Source organism: Bombina bombina, chromosome 5, assembly GCF_027579735.1.
Source record: "Bombina bombina isolate aBomBom1 chromosome 5, aBomBom1.pri, whole genome shotgun sequence".
Classification (NCBI taxonomy): Eukaryota; Metazoa; Chordata; class Amphibia; order Anura; family Bombinatoridae; genus Bombina; species Bombina bombina.
Window position 1 is genome coordinate 310,212,703 of NC_069503.1, and position 21,886 is coordinate 310,234,588.

Here is a 21,886-nt window from a genome sequence, read left to right on the forward strand (position 1 = left end):
GTAGCAGAGGAAGTTGATGCTGAACCTGCCTTGAAGTTTCGAAAGGCACGAAAATTAGACTGTTTGGCCCTTGATTTGGCCCTGTCCTGAGGAAGGGTATTACCCTTACCTCCAGTAATGTCAGCAATAATTTCCTTCAAACCAGGCCCGAATAAGTAATTTAGACTTTGAAGTCACGTAACCTGACCAAGATTTAAGCCATAGCACCCTACGCACCTGGATGGCGAATCCAGAATTCTTAGCCGTTAGTTTAGTCAAATGAACAATGGCATCAGAAACAAAAGAATTAGCTAGCTTAAGTGTTCTAAGCTTGTCAAGTATTTCAGTCAATGGAGTAGCTGTCTGAAAGGCCTCTTCCAGAGACTCAAACCAGAACGCCGCAGCAGCAGTGACAGGAGCAATGCATGCAAGGGGCTGCAGGATAAAACCTTGCTGAATAAACATTTTCTTAAGGTAAACTTCTAATTGTTTATCCATTGGATCTGAAAAAGCACAACTGTCCTCGACAGGGATAGTGGTACGCTTTGCTAAAGTAGAAACTGCTCCCTCCACCTTAGGGACCGTCTGCCATAAGTCCCGTGTGGTGGCGTCTATTGGAAACATTTTTCTAAAAATAGGAGGGGGGGAAAACGGCACACCGGGTCTGTCCCACTCCTTAGTAATAATTTCTGTAAACATTTTAGGTATTGGAAAAACGTCAATACACACCGGCACCGCGTAGTATTTATCCAGTCTACACAATTTCTCTGGCACTGCAATTGTGTCACAGTTATTCAGAGCAGCTAAAACCTCTCCAAGCAACACCCGGAAGTTCTCAAGCTTAAATTTAAAAGTAGACATATCTGAATCAGGTTTCCCCGAGTCAGAGACGTCACCCACAGACTGAAGCTCTTCCTCAGCTTCTGCATATTGTGACGCAGTATCAGACATGGGCCTTAAAACATCTGTGCGCTCTGTATTACGTCTAACCCCAGAGCTATTGCGCTTTCCTCTGAATTCAGGCAGTCTGGCTAATACCGCTGACAGGGTATTATCCATGATTGCTGCCATGTCCTGCAAAGTAATCGCTATGGGCGTCTTTGATGTACTTGGCGCCATTTTAGCGTGAGTCCCTTGAGTGGGAGTCAAAGGGTCCGACACGTGGGGAGAGTTAGTCGGCATATCTTCCCCCTCGTCAGAATCCTCTGGTGATAATTCTTTTAAAGATAACAGCTGATCTTTATTGTTTAAAGTGAAATCAATATATTTAGTACACATTCTCCTATGGGGTTCCACCATGGCTTTTAAACATAATGAACAAGGAGTTTCCTCTATGTCAGACATGTTTATACAAACTAGCAATGAGACTAGCAAGTTAACAAGCAATATAAAAAAACGTTACTGTGCCTTTAAGAGAAACAAATTTTGCCAAAAGTTAAACTAGCAAAATTTTTACAGTGTATGTAACAAGTTAGCAGAGCATTGCACCCACTTGCAAATGGATGATTAACCCCTTAATACAAAAAACAGATTAACAAAACGAAAAATGTTTTTTAAACAGTCATAACAACTGCCACAGCTCCTACTTTTGAAGCCTTTTGAGCCCTTCAGAGATGCCCTATAGCATGCAGGGGACTGCTGAGGGAAGCTGAATGTCACAGTTTGTAATTTTAATTGCACTAACTGTAACTTTTATACTATAACAGTGGAAAGCCTCAGGAAACTGTTTCTAGGCAAAAATAAAGCCAGCCATGTGGAAAAAACTAGGCCCCAATAAGTTTTATCACCAAAGCATATATAAAAACGATTAAACATGCCAGCAAATGTTTTATATTGCACATTAATCAGAGTATATACCTCTGATAACAAGTCTCATACTAGTCGCTATTAAATCACTGTATTTAGGCTTTAACTTACATTAATCCGGTATCAGCAGCATTTTCTAGCAAATTCCATCCCTAGAAAAACTTAACTGCACATACCTTATTGCAGGATACCCTGCATGCCATTCTCCCTCTGAAGTTACCTCACTCCTCAGACATATGTGAGAATAGCAGTGGATCTTAGTTACTTCTGCTAAGATCATAGAAAAACGCAGGCAGATTCTTCTTCTAAATGCTGCCTGAGATAAAATAGTACACTCCGGTACCATTTAAAAACAATAAACTTTTGATTGAAGAAAAAACTAACTATATTTTACCACTTTCCTCTTACTACCTCCAGCTATGTTGAGAGCTTGCAAGAGAATGACTGGATATGGCAGTTAGGGGAGGAGCTATATAGCAGCTCTGCTGTGGGTGATCCTCTTGCAACTTCCTGTTGGGAAGGAGAATATCCCACAAGTAATGGATGATCCGTGGACTGGATACACCTAACAAGAGAAATAAGCCAAGTGTACCCTCAAGAAAGTTGCCCAAAAAACGTTATTGCCCACAAAACGTTAACAGCACTCCCAGTTCATAAAACGTTTGCCCACAAACATTCAAAACTCAGTGTCAACCATTTTTGTAATTAGCCCCTTATGCAAGCTTAGTAATGCCTTTCTATAGCTCTTAGGATTACTGCTTACTCTTACCCTCATGGGGATACTGTCAGCCTTTCTGAAATACACAGTCTCTCCAGAAAAAATGACTTAACATACCTCACTGCTATATAGCATGAAAACGTTCCTCACACTGAAGTTTCTTGTACCCCTCAGCCTCTGTGGGAACAGCACTGGATCTTAGTTACAAATGCTAAGATCATCATCCTCCAGGCAGAAGTCTTCATCCATCTGCTGCCTGAGAGTAAATAGTACACACCGGTACCATTTAAAACAAAAAAATCTTGCTTGAAGAAATTAAAAACTAATATTTTATCACCTCTTTCACTTTACCCTTCCTAGTACTTACAGTAGGCAAAGAGAATGACTGGGGGTGGAGCTACGGGAGGAGCTATATAGACAGCTCTGCTGTGGTGCTCTTTGCCACTTCCTGTTAGCAGGAGGATAATATCCCACAAGTAAAGGATGAATCCGTGGACTCGTCGTACCTTATAGAAGAAAATAATTTGTTTTAAAAATGTTAAGACTTGACTATAATTCTTTAGCGGCACAATAGAAATATATTGTAATTACAAGATGTCCCTTTAAAGCTCTTTGGATAGATGAAAACTCTGTTGTGGCCCCAAAATAGGTCAGCTACAAAGTAGAAACCATCACTTGACAATTGAGAACTTATTTGAAAGCCTTAAATAAACACATTTCAACTCACCATGAAATGAAGATTGCAGATCGTTCATATCTTGGTCTAAAAGCTGTGATGGGAGGTAACTTGCTGATGAATCTTCACTTTGTTCTATGTTGCCAGAAGGTGGACTCACAGGAGCAGCACTGAATAGCTGGTCTCCAAAGACATCGGCCCATTCTTTACCGAGGTCTCCACCCTCAAGAGATGCAGCACTTAGAATATCATTCAGCAGCTGCATGTCATCTTTATCTACAGTATCGGGATCAAAAGGGTCCATTGGTGACTCCTTAGATACTGATAAAAAGAGTGCAATAAAACATTTGTTAATTATTTATTAACCTTAAAATTGTAAACATTTAAAGGAAGAGTCTAGTCAAAATTAAACTTGATTCTGATAGGACATGCAATTTTAAATACCTTTCCAGTTTACTTTGATCATCAAACTTGCTTTGTTCTCTTGGTATTCTTTTGTTGAAAGCTAAACCTAAGTAGGGTCATATGCTAATTTATAAGCCCTTGAAGGCCGCCTCTTATCTCAGTGCATTTTGACAGTTTCCCACAGTTAGACAGTGTTCGTTCATGTGTGCTATATAGATAACATTGTGCATACTCCTGTGGAGTTACCTAGCCTGATGGGCTAAACTGTCAAAGGAACTAAAATAAGGGGAAAGTCTGCAGAGGCTTTGATACAAGGTAATCACAGAGGTAAAAAGGGTATTACTACAGGGAGTGCAGAATTATTAGGCAAGTTGTATTTTTGAGGATTAATTTTATTATTGAACAACAACCATGTTCTCAATGAACCCAAAAAACTCATTAATATTAAAGCTGAATATTTTTGGAAGTAGTTTTTAGTTTGTTTTTAGTTTTAGCTATTTTAGGGGGATATCTGTGTGTGCAGGTGACTATTACTGTGCATAATTATTAGGCAACTTAACAAAAAACAAATATATACCCATTTCAATTATTTATTTTTACCAGTGAAACCAATATAACATCTCAACATTCACAAAACAGAATTTATGTTTACCTGATAAATTACTTTCTCCAACGGTGTGTCCGGTCCACGGCGTCATCCTTACTTGTGGGATATTCTCTTCCCCAACAGGAAATGGCAAAGAGCCCAGCAAAGCTGGTCACATGATCCCTCCTAGGCTCCGCCTTCCCCAGTCATTCGACCGACGTAAAGGAGGAATATTTGCATAGGAGAAATCATATGATACCGTGGTGACTGTAGTTAAAGAAAATAAATTATCAGACCTGATTAAAAAACCAGGGCGGGCCGTGGACCGGACACACCGTTGGAGAAAGTAATTTATCAGGTAAACATAAATTCTGTTTTCTCCAACATAGGTGTGTCCGGTCCACGGCGTCATCCTTACTTGTGGGAACCAATACCAAAGCTTTAGGACACGGATGAAGGGAGGGAGCAAATCAGGTCACCTAGATGGAAGGCACCACGGCCTGCAAAACCTTTCTCCCAAAAATAGCCTCAGAAGAAGCAAAAGTATCAAATTTGTAAAATTTAGTAAAAGTGTGCAGTGAAGACCAAGTCGCTGCCTTACATATCTGATCAACAGAAGCCTCGTTCTTGAAGGCCCATGTGGAAGCCACAGCCCTAGTGGAATGAGCTGTGATTCTTTCAGGAGGCTGCCGTCCGGCAGTCTCGTAAGCCAATCTGATGAAGCTTTTAAGCCAAAAAGAGAGAGAGGTAGAAGTTGCTTTTTGACCTCTCCTTTTACCAGAATAAACAACAAACAAGGAAGATGTTTGTCTAAAATCCTTTGTAGCATCTAAATAGAATTTTAGAGCACGAACTACATCCAAATTGTGCAACAAACGTTCCTTCTTGAAACTGGATTCGGACACAAAGAAGGCACGACTATCTCCTGGTTAATGTTTTTGTTAGAAACAACTTTCGGAAGAAAACCAGGTTTAGTACGCAAAACCACCTTATCTGCATGGAACACCAGATAAGGAGGAGAACACTGCAGAGCAGATAATTCTGAAACTCTTCTAGCAGAAGAAATAGCAACCAAAAACAAAACTTTCCAAGATAATAACTTAATATCAACGGAATGTAAGGGTTCAAACGGAACCCCCTGAAGATCTGAAAGAACTAAATTGAGACTCCAAGGAGGAGTCAAAGGTTTGTAAACAGGCTTGATTCTAACCAGAGCCTGAACAAAGGCTTGAACATCTGGCACAGCTGCCAGCTTTTTGTGAAGTAACACAGACAAGGCAGAAATCTGTCCTTTCAGAGAACTTGCAGATAATCCTTTCTCCAAACCTTCTTGAAGAAAGGATAGAATCTTAGGAATTTTTATCTTGTCCCAAGGGAATCCTTTAGATTCACACCAACAGATATATTTTTTCCATATTTTGTGGTAGATTTTTCTAGTTACAGGCTTTCTGGCCTGAACAAGAGTATCAATGACAGAATCTGAGAACCCTCGCTTTGATAAGATCAAGCGTTCAATCTCCAAGCAGTCAGTTGGAGTGAGACCAGATTCGGATGTTCGAACGGACCTTGAACAAGAAGGTCTCGTCTCAAAGGTAGCTTCCATGGTGGAGCCGATGACATATTCACCAGGTCTGCATACCAAGTCCTGCGTGGCCACGCAGGAGCTATCAAGATCACCGATGCCCTCTCCTGATTGATCCTGGCTACCAGCCTGGGGATGAGAGGAAATGGCGGGAATACATAAGCTAGTTTGAAGGTCCAAGGTGCTACTAGTGCATCTACTAGAGTCGCCTTGGGATCCCTGGATCTGGACCCGTAGCAAGGAACCTTGAAGTTCTGACGAGAGGCCATCAGATCCATGTCTGGAATGCCCCACAATTGAGTAATTTGGGCAAAGATTTCCGGATGGAGTTCCCACTCCCCCGGATGAAATGTCTGACGACTCAGAAAATCCGCTTCCCAATTTTCCACTCCTGGGATGTGGATTGCAGACAAGTGGCAGGAGTGAGCCTCCGCCCATTGAATAATTTTGGTCACTTCTTCCATCGCCAGGGAACTCCTTGTTCCCCCCTGATGGTTGATGTACGCAACAGTCGTCATGTTGTCTGATTGAAACCGTATGAATTTGGCCTTTGCTAGCTGAGGCCAAGCCTTGAGAGCATTGAATATCGCTCTCAGTTCCAGAATATTTATCGGGAGAAGAGATTCTTCCCGAGACCAAAGACCCTGAGCTTTCAGGGGTCCCCAGACCGCGCCCCAGCCCACCAGACTGGCGTCGGTCGTGACAATGACCCACTCTGGTCTGCGGAAGCTCATCCCCTGTGACAGGTTGTCCAGGGACAGCCACCAACGGAGTGAATCTCTGGTCCTCTGATCTACATGTATCGTCGGAGACAAGTCTGTATAATCCCCATTCCACTGACTGAGCATGCACAGTTGTAATGGTCTTAGATGAATTCGCGCAAAAGGAACTATGTCCATTGCCGCTACCATCAAACCTATTACTTCCATGCACTGCGCTATGGAAGGAAGAGGAACAGAATGAAGTATTTGACAAGAGTTTAGAAGTTTTGATTTTCTGGCCTCTGTCAGAAAGATCCTCATTTCTAAGGAGTCTATTACTGTTCCCAAGAAGGGAACCCTTGTTGATGGAGATAGAGAACTTTTTTCTACGTTCACTTTCCACCCGTGAGATCTGAGAAAGGCCAGGACAATGTCCGTGTGAGCCTTTGCTTGTGGAAGGGACGACGCTTGAATCAGTATGTCGTCCAAGTAAGGTACTACTGCAATGCCCCTTGGTCTTAGCACCGCTAGAAGGGACCCTAGTACCTTTGTGAAAATTCTTGGAGCAGTGGCTAATCCGAACGGAAGTGCCACAAACTGGTAATGCTTGTCCAGAAATGCGAACCTTAGGAACCGATGATGTTCCTTGTGGATAGGAATATGTAGATACGCATCCTTTAAATCCACCGTGGTCATGAATTGACCTTCCTGGATGGAAGGAAGAATTGTTCGAATGGTTTCCATTTTGAACGATGGAACCTTGAGAAACTTGTTTAGGATCTTGAGATCTAAGATTGGTCTGAATGTTCCCTCTTTTTTGGGAACTACGAACAGATTGGAGTAGAACCCCATCCCTTGTTCTCCTAATGGAACAGGATGAATCACTCCCATTTTTAACAGCTCTTCTAAACAATGTAAGAATGCCTGTTTTTTTATGTGGTCTGAAGACAATTGAGACCTGTGGAACCTCCCCCTTGGGGGAAGCCCCTTGAATTCCAGAAGATAACCTTGGGAGACTATTTCTAGCGCCCAAGGATCCAGAACATCTCTTGCCCAAGCCTGAGCGAAGAGAGAGAGTCTGCCCCCCACCAGATCCGGTCCCGGATCGGGGGCCAACATCTCATGCTGTCTTGGTAGCAGTGGCAGGTTTCTTGGCCTGCTTACCTTTGTTCCAGCCTTGCATTGGCCTCCAGGCTGGCTTGGCTTGAGAAGTATTACCCTCTTGCTTAGAGGACGTAGCACTTGGGGCTGGTCCGTTTCTGCGAAAGGGACGAAAATTAGGTTTATTTCTGGCCTTGAAAGACCTATCCTGAGGAAGGGCGTGGCCCTTGCCCCCAGTGATATCAGAAATAATCTCAAGTCAGGGCCAAACAGCGTTTTCCCCTTGAAAGGAATGTTAAGCAATTTGTTCTTGGAAGACGCATCCGCTGACCAAGATTTTAGCCAAAGCGCTCTGCGCGCCACAATAGCAAACCCAGAATTTTTCGCCGCTAATCTAGCCAATTGCAAAGTGGCGTCTAGGGTGAAAGAGTTAGCCAATTTGAGAGCATGAATTCTGTCCAAAATCTCCTCATAAGAAGAATCTTTATTGAGCGCCTTTTCTAGTTCATCGAACCAGAAACACGCTGCTGTAGTGACAGGAACAATGCATGAAATTGGTTGTAGAAGGTAACCTTGCTGAACAAACATCTTTTTAAGCAAACCCTCTAATTTTTTATCCATAGGATCTTTGAAAGCACAACTATCTTCTATGGGTATAGTGGTGCGTTTGTTTAGAGTAGAAACCGCCCCCTCGACCTTGGGGACTGTCTGCCATAAGTCCTTTCTGGGGTCGACCATAGGAAACAATTTCTTAAATATAGGGGGAGGGACGAAAGGTATGCCGGGCCTTTCCCATTCTTTATTTACAATGTCCGCCACCCGCTTGGGTATAGGAAAAGCTTCGGGGGGCCCCGGGACCTCTAGGAACTTGTCCATTTTACATAATTTCTCTGGAATGACCAAATTCTCACAATCATCCAGAGTAGATAACACCTCCTTAAGCAGGGCGCGGAGATGTTCCAATTTAAATTTAAATGTAATCACATCAGGTTCAGCTTGTTGAGAAATTTTCCCTGAATCTGAAATTTCTCCCTCAGACAAAACCTCCCTGGCCCCCTCAGACTGGTGTAGGGGCACTTCAGAACCAATATCATCAGCGTCCTCATGCTCTTCAGTATTTTCTAAAACAGAGCAGTCGCGCTTTCGCTGATAAGTGGGCATTTTGGCTAAAATGTTTTTGATAGAATTATCCATTACAGCCGTTAATTGTTGCATAGTAAGGAGTATTGGCGCACTAGATGTACTAGGGGCCTCCTGTGTGGGCAAGACTGGTGTAGACGAAGGAGGGGATGATGCAGTACCATGCTTACTCCCCTCACTTGAGGAATCATCTTGGGCATCATTTTCTCTAAATTTTGTGTCACATAAATCACATCTATTTAAATGAGAAGGAACCTTGGCTTCCCCACATACAGAACACAGTCTATCTGGTAGTTCAGACATGTTAAACAGGCATAAACTTGATAACAAAGTACAAAAAACGTTTTAAAATAAAACCGTTACTGTCACTTTAAATTTTAAACTGAACACACTTTATTACTGCAAATGTGAAAAAGTATGAAGGAATTGTTCAAAATTCACCAAAATTTCACCACAGTGTCTTAAAGCCTTAAAAGTATTGCACACCAAATTTGAAAGCTTTAACTCTTAAAATAACGGAACCGGAGCCGTTTTTATATTTAACCCCTTTACAGTCCCTGGTATCTGCTTTGCTGAGACCCAACCAAGCCCAAAGGGGAATACGATACCAAATGACGCCTTCAGAAAGTCTTTTCTATGTATCAGAGCTCCTCACACATGCATCTGCATGTCATGCTTCCCAAAAACAAGTGCGCAATAGAGGCGCGAAAATGAGGCTCTGCCTATGATTAGGGAAAGCCCCTAGAGAATAAGGTGTCCAATACAGTGCCTGCCGGTTATTTTACATAATTCCCAAGAATAAAATAATTCCTCAAAGCTATGAAGTATAAAATATGCTTATATATCAATCGTTTCAGCCCAGAAAATGTCTACAGTCTTAAAAGCCCTTGTGAAGCCCTTTTTCTCTTATGTAATAAAAATGGCTTACCGGATCCCATAGGGAAAATGACAGCTTCCAGCATTACATCGTCTTGTTAGAAATGTGTCATACCTCAAGCAGCAAAAGTCTGCTCACTGTTTCCCCCAACTGAAGTTAATTCCTCTCAACAGTCCTGTGTGGAAACAGCCATCGATTTTAGTAACGGTTGCTAAAATCATTTTCCTCTTACAAACAGAAATCTTCATCTCTTTTCTGTTTCAGAGTAAATAGTACATACCAGCACTATTTTAAAATAACAAACTCTTGATTGAATAATAAAAACTACAGTTAAACACCAAAAAACTCTAAGCCATCTCCGTGGAGATGTTGCCTGTACAACGGCAAAGAGAATGACTGGGGAAGGCGGAGCCTAGGAGGGATCATGTGACCAGCTTTGCTGGGCTCTTTGCCATTTCCTGTTGGGGAAGAGAATATCCCACAAGTAAGGATGACGCCGTGGACCGGACACACCTATGTTGGAGAAATATACATTTCTGACATTCAAAAACAAAACAAAAACAAATCAGTGACCAATTTAGCCACCTTTCTTTGCAAGGACACTCAAAAGCCTGCCATCCATGGATTCTGTCAGTGTTTTGATCTGTTCACCATCAACATTGCGTGCAGCAGCAACCACAGCCTCCCAGACACTGTTCAGAGAGGTGTACTGTAAATCTCACATTTGATGATGGACCACAGGTTCTCAATGGGGTTCAGATCAGGTGAACAAGGAGGCCATGTCATTAGATTTTCTTCTTTTATACCCTTTCTTGCCAGCCACGCTGTGGAGTACTTGGACGCGTGTGATGGAGCATTGTCCTGCATGAAAATCATGTTTTTCTTGAAGGATGCAGACTTCTTCCTGTACCACTGCTTGAAGAAGGTGTCTTCCAGAAACTGGCAGTAGGACTGGGAGTTGAGCTTGACTCCATCCTCAACCCGAAAAGGCCCCACAAGCTCATCTTTGATGATACCAGCCCAAACCAGTACTCCACCTCCACTTTGCTGGCGTCTGAGTCGGACTGGAGCTCTCTGCCCTTTACCAATCCAGCCACGGGCCCATCCATCTGGCCCATCAAGACTCACTCTCATTTCATCAGTCCATAAAACCTTAGAAAAATCAGTCTTGAGATATTTCTTGGCCCAGTCTTGACGTTTCAGCTTGTGTGTCTTGTTCAGTGGTGGTCGTCTTTCAGCCTTTCTTACCTTGGCCATGTCTCTGAGTATTGCACACCTTGTGCTTTTGGGCACTCCATTGATGTTGCAGCTCTGAAATATGGCCAAACTGGTGGCAAGTGGCATCTTGGCAGCTGCACGCTTGACTTTTCTCAGTTCATGGGCAGTTATTTTGCGCCTTGGTTTTTCCACACGCTTCTTGCGACCCTGTTGACTATTTTGAATGAAACGCTTGATTGTTCGATGATCACGCTTCAGAAGCTTTGCAATTTTAAGAGTGCTGCATCCCTCTGCAAGATATCTCACTATTTTTGACTTTTCTGAGCCTGTCAAGTCCTTCTTTTGACCCATTTTGCCAAAGGAAAGGAAGTTGCCTAATAATTATGCACACCTGATATAGGGTGTTGATGTCATTAGACCACACCCCTTCTCATTACAGAGATGCACATCACCTAATATGCTTAATTGGTATTAGGCTTTCGAGCCTATACAGCTTGGAGTAAGACAGCATGCATAAAGAGGATGATGTGGTCAAAATACTCATTTGCCTAATAATTCTGCACTCCCTGTATAACAGAGTTGGTTATGCAAAACTGGGGAATGGGTAATAAAGGTATTATCAATCTTTTTAAAGAAAATTTTTGGAGTAGACTGTCCCTTTAAACATTAAGGTGGACTCAGTATACATCAATACAATGGTACAGTGTGTTTTTTGAGCATTAGGAACATATTATTTAAAAGGGCACAAAAATGAAATGTATGAAATCACCAATCAGCTCCCAGTAGTGCATTTATATTGCTGCTCCTGAGCAAACATAAATATGCTTTTCAACAAAGGATACAAGGAACAAACTACATTGACAAGTCTCTTAAAATGTTGTGCTCTATCTGAACCATGGAAATTTTGTTTTCACGTTCATGTCCCTTTAACAAAAAAGTGGTGGAACATTTTATTTACAAGACTGTTATAGTTGTATATTCATCACAAGAAAATAAAATGACATAGCTGAATGTAACACGTACTAACATGCCCAACTGATATTACTATTTAAACAAAACAAATATACAGCGGGAGAAATTTAGCAAGTCCTATCAAAAGTCCATAAATAATCAAAATAATGATTAATGAACTATCACATTTAGACTGTAAAGGGTATACATAAATTTAGTTTTTGCCTGTATCCATAAAACCTGTTGCGCCCATATCCTGATCAATTGTGGCCTCTGCCTCCATTTTAAATTAGTCCACAACCTTATGTGAAGCACCCTACGCTACCTGCGTCACCTTTATATGCATCCTCTATATATTATAAACATGGACAGCAACATATATAAGGCAGAGGTTAAAAAAACTGACACATTTACAAACTCATCATAAACGTTAAATAACTTTGCATGTAATTGTTCTAAACAAAAGACGTGACTTTTACTTCAAAGTCTCTAATGATAAAGTCAAATTTACCAAAGCATTTTAATGATTGTAACCAATGACATGGAACATTTGAGTCCTGGCACCATATGAGTTGTTCTTTGCAGGGACTGCCAACTTTCAGCACATGGGCCACATGTGGCCCTCTAAACTAGTTTTTACCCCCAACCCTCCTGGAAAAAGCTTAATGAGACACTGAACCCAATTTTTTTCTTTTGTGATTCTGATAGAGCATGACATTTTAAGTAACTTTCTAATTTACTCCTATTATCAAATTTTCTTTATTCTCTTGGTATCTTTATTTGAAATGCAAGAATGTAAGTTTATATGCTGGCCCATTTTTGGTGAACAACCTGGGTTGTTCTTACTGATTGGTGGATACATTCATCCACCAATAAAAAAAGTGCTGTCCAGAGTTTTAAACCCAAAAAAAGCTTAGATGCCTTTTTCAAATAAAGATAGCAAGAGAACAAAGAAAAATTGATAATATGAGTAAATTAAAAAGTTCCTTAAAATTGCATGCTTTATCTGAATCATGAAAGAAAGAAATTTGGGTTCAGTGTCCCTTTAACTAAGAAAATGAACCATGTGTTTTGTGGTCTCAGGAAAGAGCAGAACTAAAAATGTGTTTTTGGGGAGAACAGCAGAATGGGGAAACCCTGCAACCCCACCTAACTCTGGCTCTGTGCTACTGGACATATTTAGGAAATACATTATTATTTGTGTGTTTAAAAGCCATAAAATATGTGGTCCTAAAGATTTCTAAAATATTGAGCTGCACTCCCCATGTTATAGGAAGTTGTCCATAACTGATATATAGAATTAAAGGAATCATAACACAGTTTAGTAACATTATAGTTCATTATATTTGTATTTTATTTTTGCATCTTTGATAACTGTTATTTAGGGACATAGTACTGCTGAATGCAACTTACCAGTTTCTTCAAAAAACATTTTTTCCTCTGGTTTTAGATCTAACAAATCATCTAGACCACCTGCAAAATAAATAGAATGTGAAGAAATACATTTTAAACACGCTCATTTACTCCCTTGTGCTTAATTAAAGAGAAATTAACACCAAGGTGTCCCAAGATACAGAATAGGGAAATATTTTTTAAACAAAAATATTACATCACTACTTTAAATAACTGATCATGAGTTTTCCCTGCAGACTTATACATGGAGTGTATAAAGCACATGAACCCATTCCAGTCAATTGTTTTTCTACATGTGTGACTTTTTTTATGCTGTATTCTTAGAGGGATATTGACTTGCAAATTAAGTCAAAGCAATAATTGCAATATGATCACTGTGCAGAACCATAAACTATGCAACAATTGAAATCACTATTTGTTTTAAAATCTTACATTGCTTTGAGAGGAAATTAGACCCAAATCTTTCTTTGTCTTTAAAGCGACAGTCTACCTACCCCCTTAGTCATCCTAAAGTCTTACCTTAGATTAAAATGCAAATAGCCCTCCTGCACCCTTTCTATATCATGTAGCAGGAACAGTAAAAAAAGTTATTTTAAAAGAATAGTGTTTCTGGCCAGTTTAAAAACAGAATTTATGCTTACCTGATAAATTACTTTCTCCAACGGTGTGTCCGGTCCACGGCGTCATCCATTACTTGTGGGATATTCTCCTCCCCTACAGGGAAAGGCAAGGAGAGCACACAGCAAGAGCTGTCCATATAGCTCCCCCTCTGGCTCCGCCCCCCAGTCATTCGACCGACGGTTAGGAGAAAAAAGGAGAAACTATAGGGTGCCATGGTGACTGTAGTGTATAAAGAAAAAGAAAAAAAATTTTCAAACCTGATTAAAAAAAACAGGGCGGGCCGTGGACCGGACACACCGTTGGAGAAAGTAATTTATCAGGTAAGCATAAATTCTGTTTTCTCCAACATTGGTGTGTCCGGTCCACGGCGTCATCCATTACTTGTGGGAACCAATACCAAAGCTTTAGGACACGGATGAAGGGAGGGAGCAAATCAGGTTACCTAAACAGAAGGCACCACGGCTTGCAAAACCTTTCTCCAAAAAACAGCCTCCGAAGAAGCAAAAATAACAAATTTGTAAAATTTGGCAAAAGTGTGCAGAGAAGACCAAGTCGCTGCCTTACATATCTGATTAACAGAAGCCTCGTTCTTGAAGGCCCATGTGGAAGCCACAGCCCTAGTGGAGTGAGAAGTGATTCGATCAGGAGGCTGCCGTCCGGCAGTCTCATAAGCCAATCGGATAATGCTTTTCAGCCAGAAAGAAGGAGAGGTAGCAGTAGCTCTTTGTCCTCTCCTCTTACCAGAGTAAACGACAAACAAGGATGAGGTTTGTCTAAAATTCTTTGTTGCTTCTAAATAGAACTTTAAAGCATGGACTACATCTAAATTGTGTAACAAACGTTCCTTCTTTGAAACTGGATTCGGGCACAGAGAATGAACAACTATTTCCTGGTTAAAATTCTTGTTGGAAACCTTTGGAAAAAAAAACAGGCTTGGTACGCAAAATAACCTTATCTGAATGGAACACCAGATAGGGTGGATCACACTGCAAAGCAGATAATTCAGAAACTCTTCTAGCAGAAGAAATAACAACCAAAAACGGAACTTTCCAAGATAGCAACTTGATATCTATGGAATGTAAGGGTTCAAACGGAACCCCCTGAAGAACTGAAAGAACTAAATTTAGACTCCAAGAAGGAGTCAAGGGTCTGTAAACAGGTTTGATTCTGACCAAAGCCTGTACAAAAGCATGTACCTCTGGCACAGCTGCCAGTCGTTTGTATAATAAGACAGATAAAGCAGAAATCTGTCCTTTTAGAGAACTCGCTGACAATCCCTTATCCAAACCTTCTTTGGAGAAAGGAGAGGATCTTAGGAATTTTAATCTTACTCCAGGAGAATCCCTTGGATTCACACCAACAGATATATCTTTTCCATATTTTATGGTAAATCTTTCTAGTCACAGGTTTTCTGGCTTGGACCAGAGTATCTATCACTGAATCTGAAAACCCACGCTTGGATAAAATCAAACGTTCAATTTCCACGCAGTCAGCTACAGAGAAATTAGATTTGGATGTTCGAATGGACCTTGTACTAGAAGATCCTGTCTCAAAGGTAGCTTCCATGGTGGAGCCGATGACATATTCACCAGGTCTGCATACCAAGTCCTGCGCGGCCACGCAGGAGCTATCAGAATCACTGAGGCCTTCTCCTGTTTGATCCTGGCTACAAGCCTGGGAAGGAGAGGGAACGGTGGAAACGCATAAGCTAGGTTGAACGACCAAGGCGCCACTAATGCATCCACTAGAGCGGCCTTGGGATCCCTGGATCTGGACCCGTAGCAAGGAACCTTGAAGTTCTGACGAGACGCCATCAGATCCATGTCTGGAATGCCCCATAATTGAGTCAACTGGGCAAACACCTCCGGGTGGAGTTCCCACTCCCCCGGATAGAAAATCTGACGACTCAGATAATCCGCCTCCCAGTTGTCTATTCCTGGGATATGGATTGAAGATAGGTGGCAGGAGAGATCCTCCGCCCTTTTGATGATTTTGGACACCTCTCTCATCGCCAAGGAACTCCTTGTTCCTTCCTGATGGTTGATGTAAGCTACAGTCGTCATGTTGTCTGACTGGAATCTTATGTATCCGGCCTTCGCTAGATGAGGCCAAGCCCGGAGAGCATTGAATATCGCTCTCAATTCCAGGATGTTGATCGGGAGAAGAGACTCTTCCCGAGACCATAAACCCCGAGTTTTCAGGGAATCCCAGACCGCGCCCCAGCCTGATAGACTGGCGTCGGTCGTGACAATGACCCACTTTGGTCTGCAGAAACTCATTCCCAGAGACAGGTGATCCTGTCTACTGGAGCATGCACAGTTGTAATGGTCTTAGATGAATTCGAGCAAAAGGAACTATGTCCATTGCTGCAACCATCAACCCTACTACTTCCATGCACTGAGCTATGGAAGGCTGCAGAATAGAGAGAAGAACTTGACAAGCGTTTAGAAGCTTTGACTTTCTGACTTCTGTCAGGAAGATTTTCATTTCAAAAGAATCTATTATTATTCCCAAAAAGGGAACTCTTGTCGACGGAGACAGGGAACTCTTTTCTACGTTCACCTTCCACCCGTGAGATCTGAGAAAGGCTAGAACAATGTCTGTATGAGCCTTTGCCGTGGAAAGAGACGATGCTTGAATTAGAATGTCGTCCAGATAAGGTGCCACTGCAATGCCCCTTGGTCTTAGAACCGCTAGAAGGGACCCAAGCACCTTTGTGAAAATTTCATATATTGACCCTCCTGGATTGTAGGTAAAATTGTTCGAATGGTTTCCATTTTGAACGATGGAACTCTGAGAAATTTGTTTAGAATTTTTAAATCCAGAATTGGTCTGAAAATTCCCTCTTTTTTGGGAACTACAAACAGATTTGAGTAAAAACCCCTGACCTTGTTCCACAGTTGGAACTGGGTGTATCACTCCCATCTTTAACAGGTCTTCTACACAATGTAAGAATGTCTGTCTACTTATTTGGTTTGAAGATAAGTGAGAAATGTGGAACCTTCCCCTTGGGGGTAGTTCCTTGAATTCTAGAAGATAACCCTGAGAGACTATTTCTAGTGTCCAGGGATCCTGAACATCTCTTGCCCAAGCCTGAGCAAAGAGAGAGAGTCTGCCCCCTACTAGATCCAGTTCCGGATCGGGGGCTACCCCTTCATGCTGTCTTGGTAGCAGCAGCAGGCTTCTTGGCCTGTTTACCCTTATTCCAGCCTTGCATTGGTTTCCAAGCTGGTTTAGTCTGGGAAGCGTTACCCTCTTGTCTAGAGGCTGCCGAGTTAGAAGCCGGTCCGTTCCTGAAATTGCGAAAGGAACGAAAATTGGACTTATTCTTAGCCTTGAAAGGCCTATCCTGTGGGAGGGCATGGCCCTTTCCCCCAGTGATGTCTGAAATAATTTCTTTTAATTCTGGCCCAAAAAGGGTCTTACCTTTGAAAGGGATATTAAGCAATTTTGTCTTGGAAGATACATCCGCCGACCAAGACTTTAGCCAGAGCGCTCTGCGCGCCACAATTGCAAACCCTGAATTTTTCGCCGCTAATCTCGCTAACTGCAAAGCGGCGTCTAAAATAAAGGAATTAGCTAACTTTAGTGCGTGAATTCTGTCCATGACTTCCTCATACGGAGTCTCCCTACTGAGCGACTTTTCCAGTTCCTCGAACCAGAACCACGCCACTGTAGTGACAGGAATAATGCAGGAATATAGGTTGAAGGAGGTAACCTTGCTGTACAAAAATCTTTTTAAGCAAACCATCCAATTTTGTATCCATAGGATCTTTGAAAGGACAATTGTCCTCAATGGGAATGGCCGTGCGTTTGGCTAGTGTAGAAACCGCCCCCTCGACCTTAGGGACTGTTTGCCATATGTCCTTCCAGGGGTCGACCATAGGGAACAATTTCTTAAATATAGGAGGAGGGACAAAAGGTATGCCTGGCTTCTCCCACTCCTTATTCACTATGTCCGCCACCCGTTTAGGTATCGGAAAGGCATCAGGGTGCACCGGGACCTCTAGGAGCTTGTCCATCTTGCACAAGTTTTCTGGGATGACCAGATTGTCACAATCATCCAGAGTAGATAGCACCTCCTTAAGTAATGCGCAGAGATGCTTTGATTTAAATTTAAATGTCACAACATCAGGTTCTGCCTGCTGAGAAATTCTTCCTGTATCAGAAATTTCTCCATCTGACAAACCCTCCCTCACTGCCACTTCAGACTGGTGTGAGGGTATGACAGAAAAATTATCATCAGCGCCCTCCTGCTCTACAGTGTTTAAAACAGAGCAATCGCGCTTTCTCTGAAATGCTGGCATTTTGGATAAAATATTAGCTATGGAGTTATCCATTACTGCCGACAATTGTTGCATAGTAACAAGCATTGGCGGGCTAGAAGTACTAGGGGTCGCCTGCGCGGGCATAACTGGTATAGACACAGAAGGAGAAGATGTAGAACTATCTCTACTTCCTTCATCTGAGGAATCATCCTGGGCAACCTTACTATTTGTGACAATACTGTCCTTACTGTGTTTGGACGCTATGGCACAATTATCATATATATTTGAAGGGGGAACCACATTGGCTTCCATACATACAGAACATGATCTATTTGAAGGTACAGACATGTTAAACAGGCTTAAACTGGTTAATAAAGTACAAAAACCGTTTTAAAACAAAACCGTTACTGTCTCTTTAACTGTTAAACAGGGCACACTTTATTACTGAATATGTGAAAAACTATGAAGGAATTATCCAATCTTTACCAAATTTTCACCACAGTGTCTTAATACATTCAAAGTATTGCACCCCAATTTTCAAGCTGTTAACCCTTAAAATGTGGAAACCGGAGCCGGTATTTCAGGCCTTCTAGGAACGTTTTCAGTGGACACCAGACCCTCTCACATGCATCTGCATGCACTGTACTTAAAAGAAACTGCGCAATAATGGCGCGAAAATGAGGCTCTGCCTAATACAGTGAAAGGCCCTTCCTGACTGGGAAGGTGTCTTAACTAGTGCCTGGCAATAAAAAACGTTCCCCAAATAATAAAAGTGTGAAATCCACTTCAAACTTTAAATAAAAACTTAAATAAACAATCGATTTAGCGCTTAAGAGTGTCCACCAGTTAATAGCCCATAATAAGCCCTTTATTCTATCTGAGTCTAAGAAAATGGCTTACCGATCCCCATGAGGGAAAATGACAGCCTTCCAGCATTACACAGTCTTGTTAGAAAAATGGCTAGTCATACCTTGAGCAGAAAAGTCTGCAAACTGTTCCCCCCAACTGAAGTTCTCTAGGCTCAACAGTCCTGCGTGGGAACAGCAATTGGTTTTAGTTACTGCTGCTAAAATCATACTCCTCTTTAAAACAGAACTCTTCATCTCTTTCTGTTTCAGAGTAAATAGTACATACCAGTACTATTTTAAAATAACAAACTCTTGATAGAAGAAATAAAAAACTACAACTAACACCACAAACTCCTCACCATCCCCGTGGAGATGCTACTTGTTCAGAGCGGCAAGGAGAATGACTGGGGGGCGGAGCCAGAGGGGGAGCTATATGGACAGCTCTTGCTGTGTACTCTCCTTGCCTTTCCCTGTAGGGGAGGAGAATATCCCACAAGTAATGGATGACGCCGTGGACCCGACACACCAATGTTGGAGAAATAGCTGCTAAGCTCAGCCCACTAATGACATCACAATCTGTGTTGCATGATCCAGGCACTCTGCTGAATTGCATTGACAGTCTGTTGAATCCAACTAGTGAGCCTTTTGTGATTGGATCCCATATGTAGCCCAGATCATGATGTCATCAGTGGGCTGATCTTTGCAGCCATTTCAAAGTGGCCATACACACTATTGATTTTAAAATAACTTTTTTTTACCATTCCTGCTGCATGATATAGAAAAGGTGCAGGAGGCTATTTGCAGCTTAATCTAAGGTAAAACTTTAAGATGACCAAGGTGTAGACTGTCCCTTTAAATGACAGCTTTCATTATCTATTAGAGATGATTTTTCATTTTTCAAAAATTAATCCCCCAGTGTTGTATAAACCAACTTTTTAATTTCAGGTACGTGGAGGCTTATCCCTCTCCACAAGTTAGAACAGGAGATATTGGTAAGAGAGTCAGTCCAAATATTCTAATTATTAATGGTGCAGTATTAATTGTCAGAAACAGCAGTTCCTAATACTATATTCCCCATAGTTTTTAAATAACAATAAATAGGCTACTGTGTATCACCAGATCTGAAAACTGTATTTCTTTCATGTAATTGGCAAGAGTCCATGAGCTAGTGACGTATGGGATATACAATCCTACCAGGAGGGGCAAAGTTTCCCAAACCTCAAAATGCCTATAAATACACCGCTCACCACACCCACACAGTTTTACAAACTTTGCCTCCTATGTGCTAAGATTTCTACGTTGACATGCGCTTCTCAGCATTTTGAAGCCCGATTCCTCTCAGAGTACAGTGAATGTCAGAGGGACATTGAGAGTATTACCTATTAAATGCAGTGATTTCCCTAACGGGGGTCTATTTCACAGGTTCTCTGTTATCGGTCGTAGAGATTCATCTCCTACCTCCCTTTTCAGATTGACGATAAACTCTCTTATACCGTTACCTCTACTGATAACTGTTTAAGTACTGGTTTGGCAATCTGATATATGTGGATGGCCGTCTTTGGTAAGTATGTTTTTATTTCTTAAGACACCTCAGCTATGGTTTGGCACTTTATGCATTTATATAAAGTTCTAAATATATGTATTGTACTTATATTTGCCATGAGACAGGTTCATGTATTTCCTTTTGCAGATTGTCAGTTTCATATTTGGGAAAGTTAATATTGAGAAATATTTTTCTTACCTGGGGTTTAGTCTTTTTTTCAATTGACTACTTGTTTTAATTTGCGGGCTGTCTTAGGCTCGCGGGTGCTCTAAATGCCACACTTAATTGCGTCATTCTTGGCGCTATAATTTTTTTGTGCGAAAAGGCACGTCTGTTGACGCAAGTTCGTCATTTCCGCCGTCGTAGTTGACGCAGGGGTTCACACAGGGTTGCGTCGTTAGTGACGCAAGTGTGTCACTTCCGGACATGGTTGGCGCCAAAAAAATTTCTAAGTTACGATGTGCGTCATACTTGGCGCCAAACTTTTTTCATTATTTATTGCCCCATTGCTTTTGCCTCTTGCCTTTTTCTAACTCAGAGAGCTATGCTATTTGCATTTTTTCCCATTCCTGAAACTGTCATATAAGGAAATTGATAATTTTGCTTTATATGTTGTTTTTTCTTTTACATTTTGCAAGATGTCTTAATCTGATCCTTCCTCAGAAGTATCTGCTGGAACTTTGCTGCCTGACATCGGTTCTACCAAAGCTAAGTGCATTTGTTGTAAAATTGTGGAGATTATATCTCCTAATGTCATTTGTATTAGTTGTCATGATAAACATTTACATGCAGATAGAGTGTCCATCTGTAATAGTACATTACCGGTTGCAGTTCCTTCAACTTCTAATGTACATGATATACCTGTGAATTTTAAAGAATTCGTTACTGATTCTATTCAGAAGGCTTTGTCTGCATTTCCACCTTCTAATAAGCATAAGAGGTCTTTTAAAACTTCTCATAAAGTTAATGAAATTTCAAATGACCGACAATATAATGAATTATCCACTTCTGATGAGGATCTATCTGATTCAGAAGATCCTTCCTCAGACATTGACACTGACAAATCTACTTATTTATTTAAAATAGAGTATATGCGTTCTTTGTTAAAAGAAGTGTTAATTACTTTGGATATTGAGGAAGCTAGTTCTCTTGATATTAAAACTAGTAAACGTTTAAATGCTGTTTTTAAACCTACTGTGGTTACTCCAGAGGTTTTTCCTATTCCTGATGCTATTTCTGACATGATTTCTAAGGAATGGAATAAGCCAGGTACTCCTTTTAATCCTTCTGCAAGGTTTAAACAATTGTATCCTTTACCAGCGGTTGCAATAGAGTTTTGGGAAAAAATCCCCAAAGTTGATGGGGCTATTTCTACTCTTACTAAACGAACCACTATTCCTATAGAAGATAGTACTTCCTTTAAAGATCCTTTAGATAGGAAGCTTGAATCTTA

At 41.3% G+C, this 21,886-nt stretch overlaps 1 protein-coding gene across 1 annotated transcript in view; it reads right to left on the reverse strand.

The window, feature by feature from the left end:
* ICA1 (islet cell autoantigen 1) overlaps positions 1-21,886 on the reverse strand; it is a 469,392-nt gene that overhangs the window by 23,435 nt on the left and 424,071 nt on the right. Inside the window, 2 exon segments of the mRNA XM_053714096.1 lie at positions 3,231-3,500; positions 13,154-13,213. Of these exon segments, the coding sequence (XP_053570071.1) occupies positions 3,231-3,500; positions 13,154-13,213 (330 nt within the window).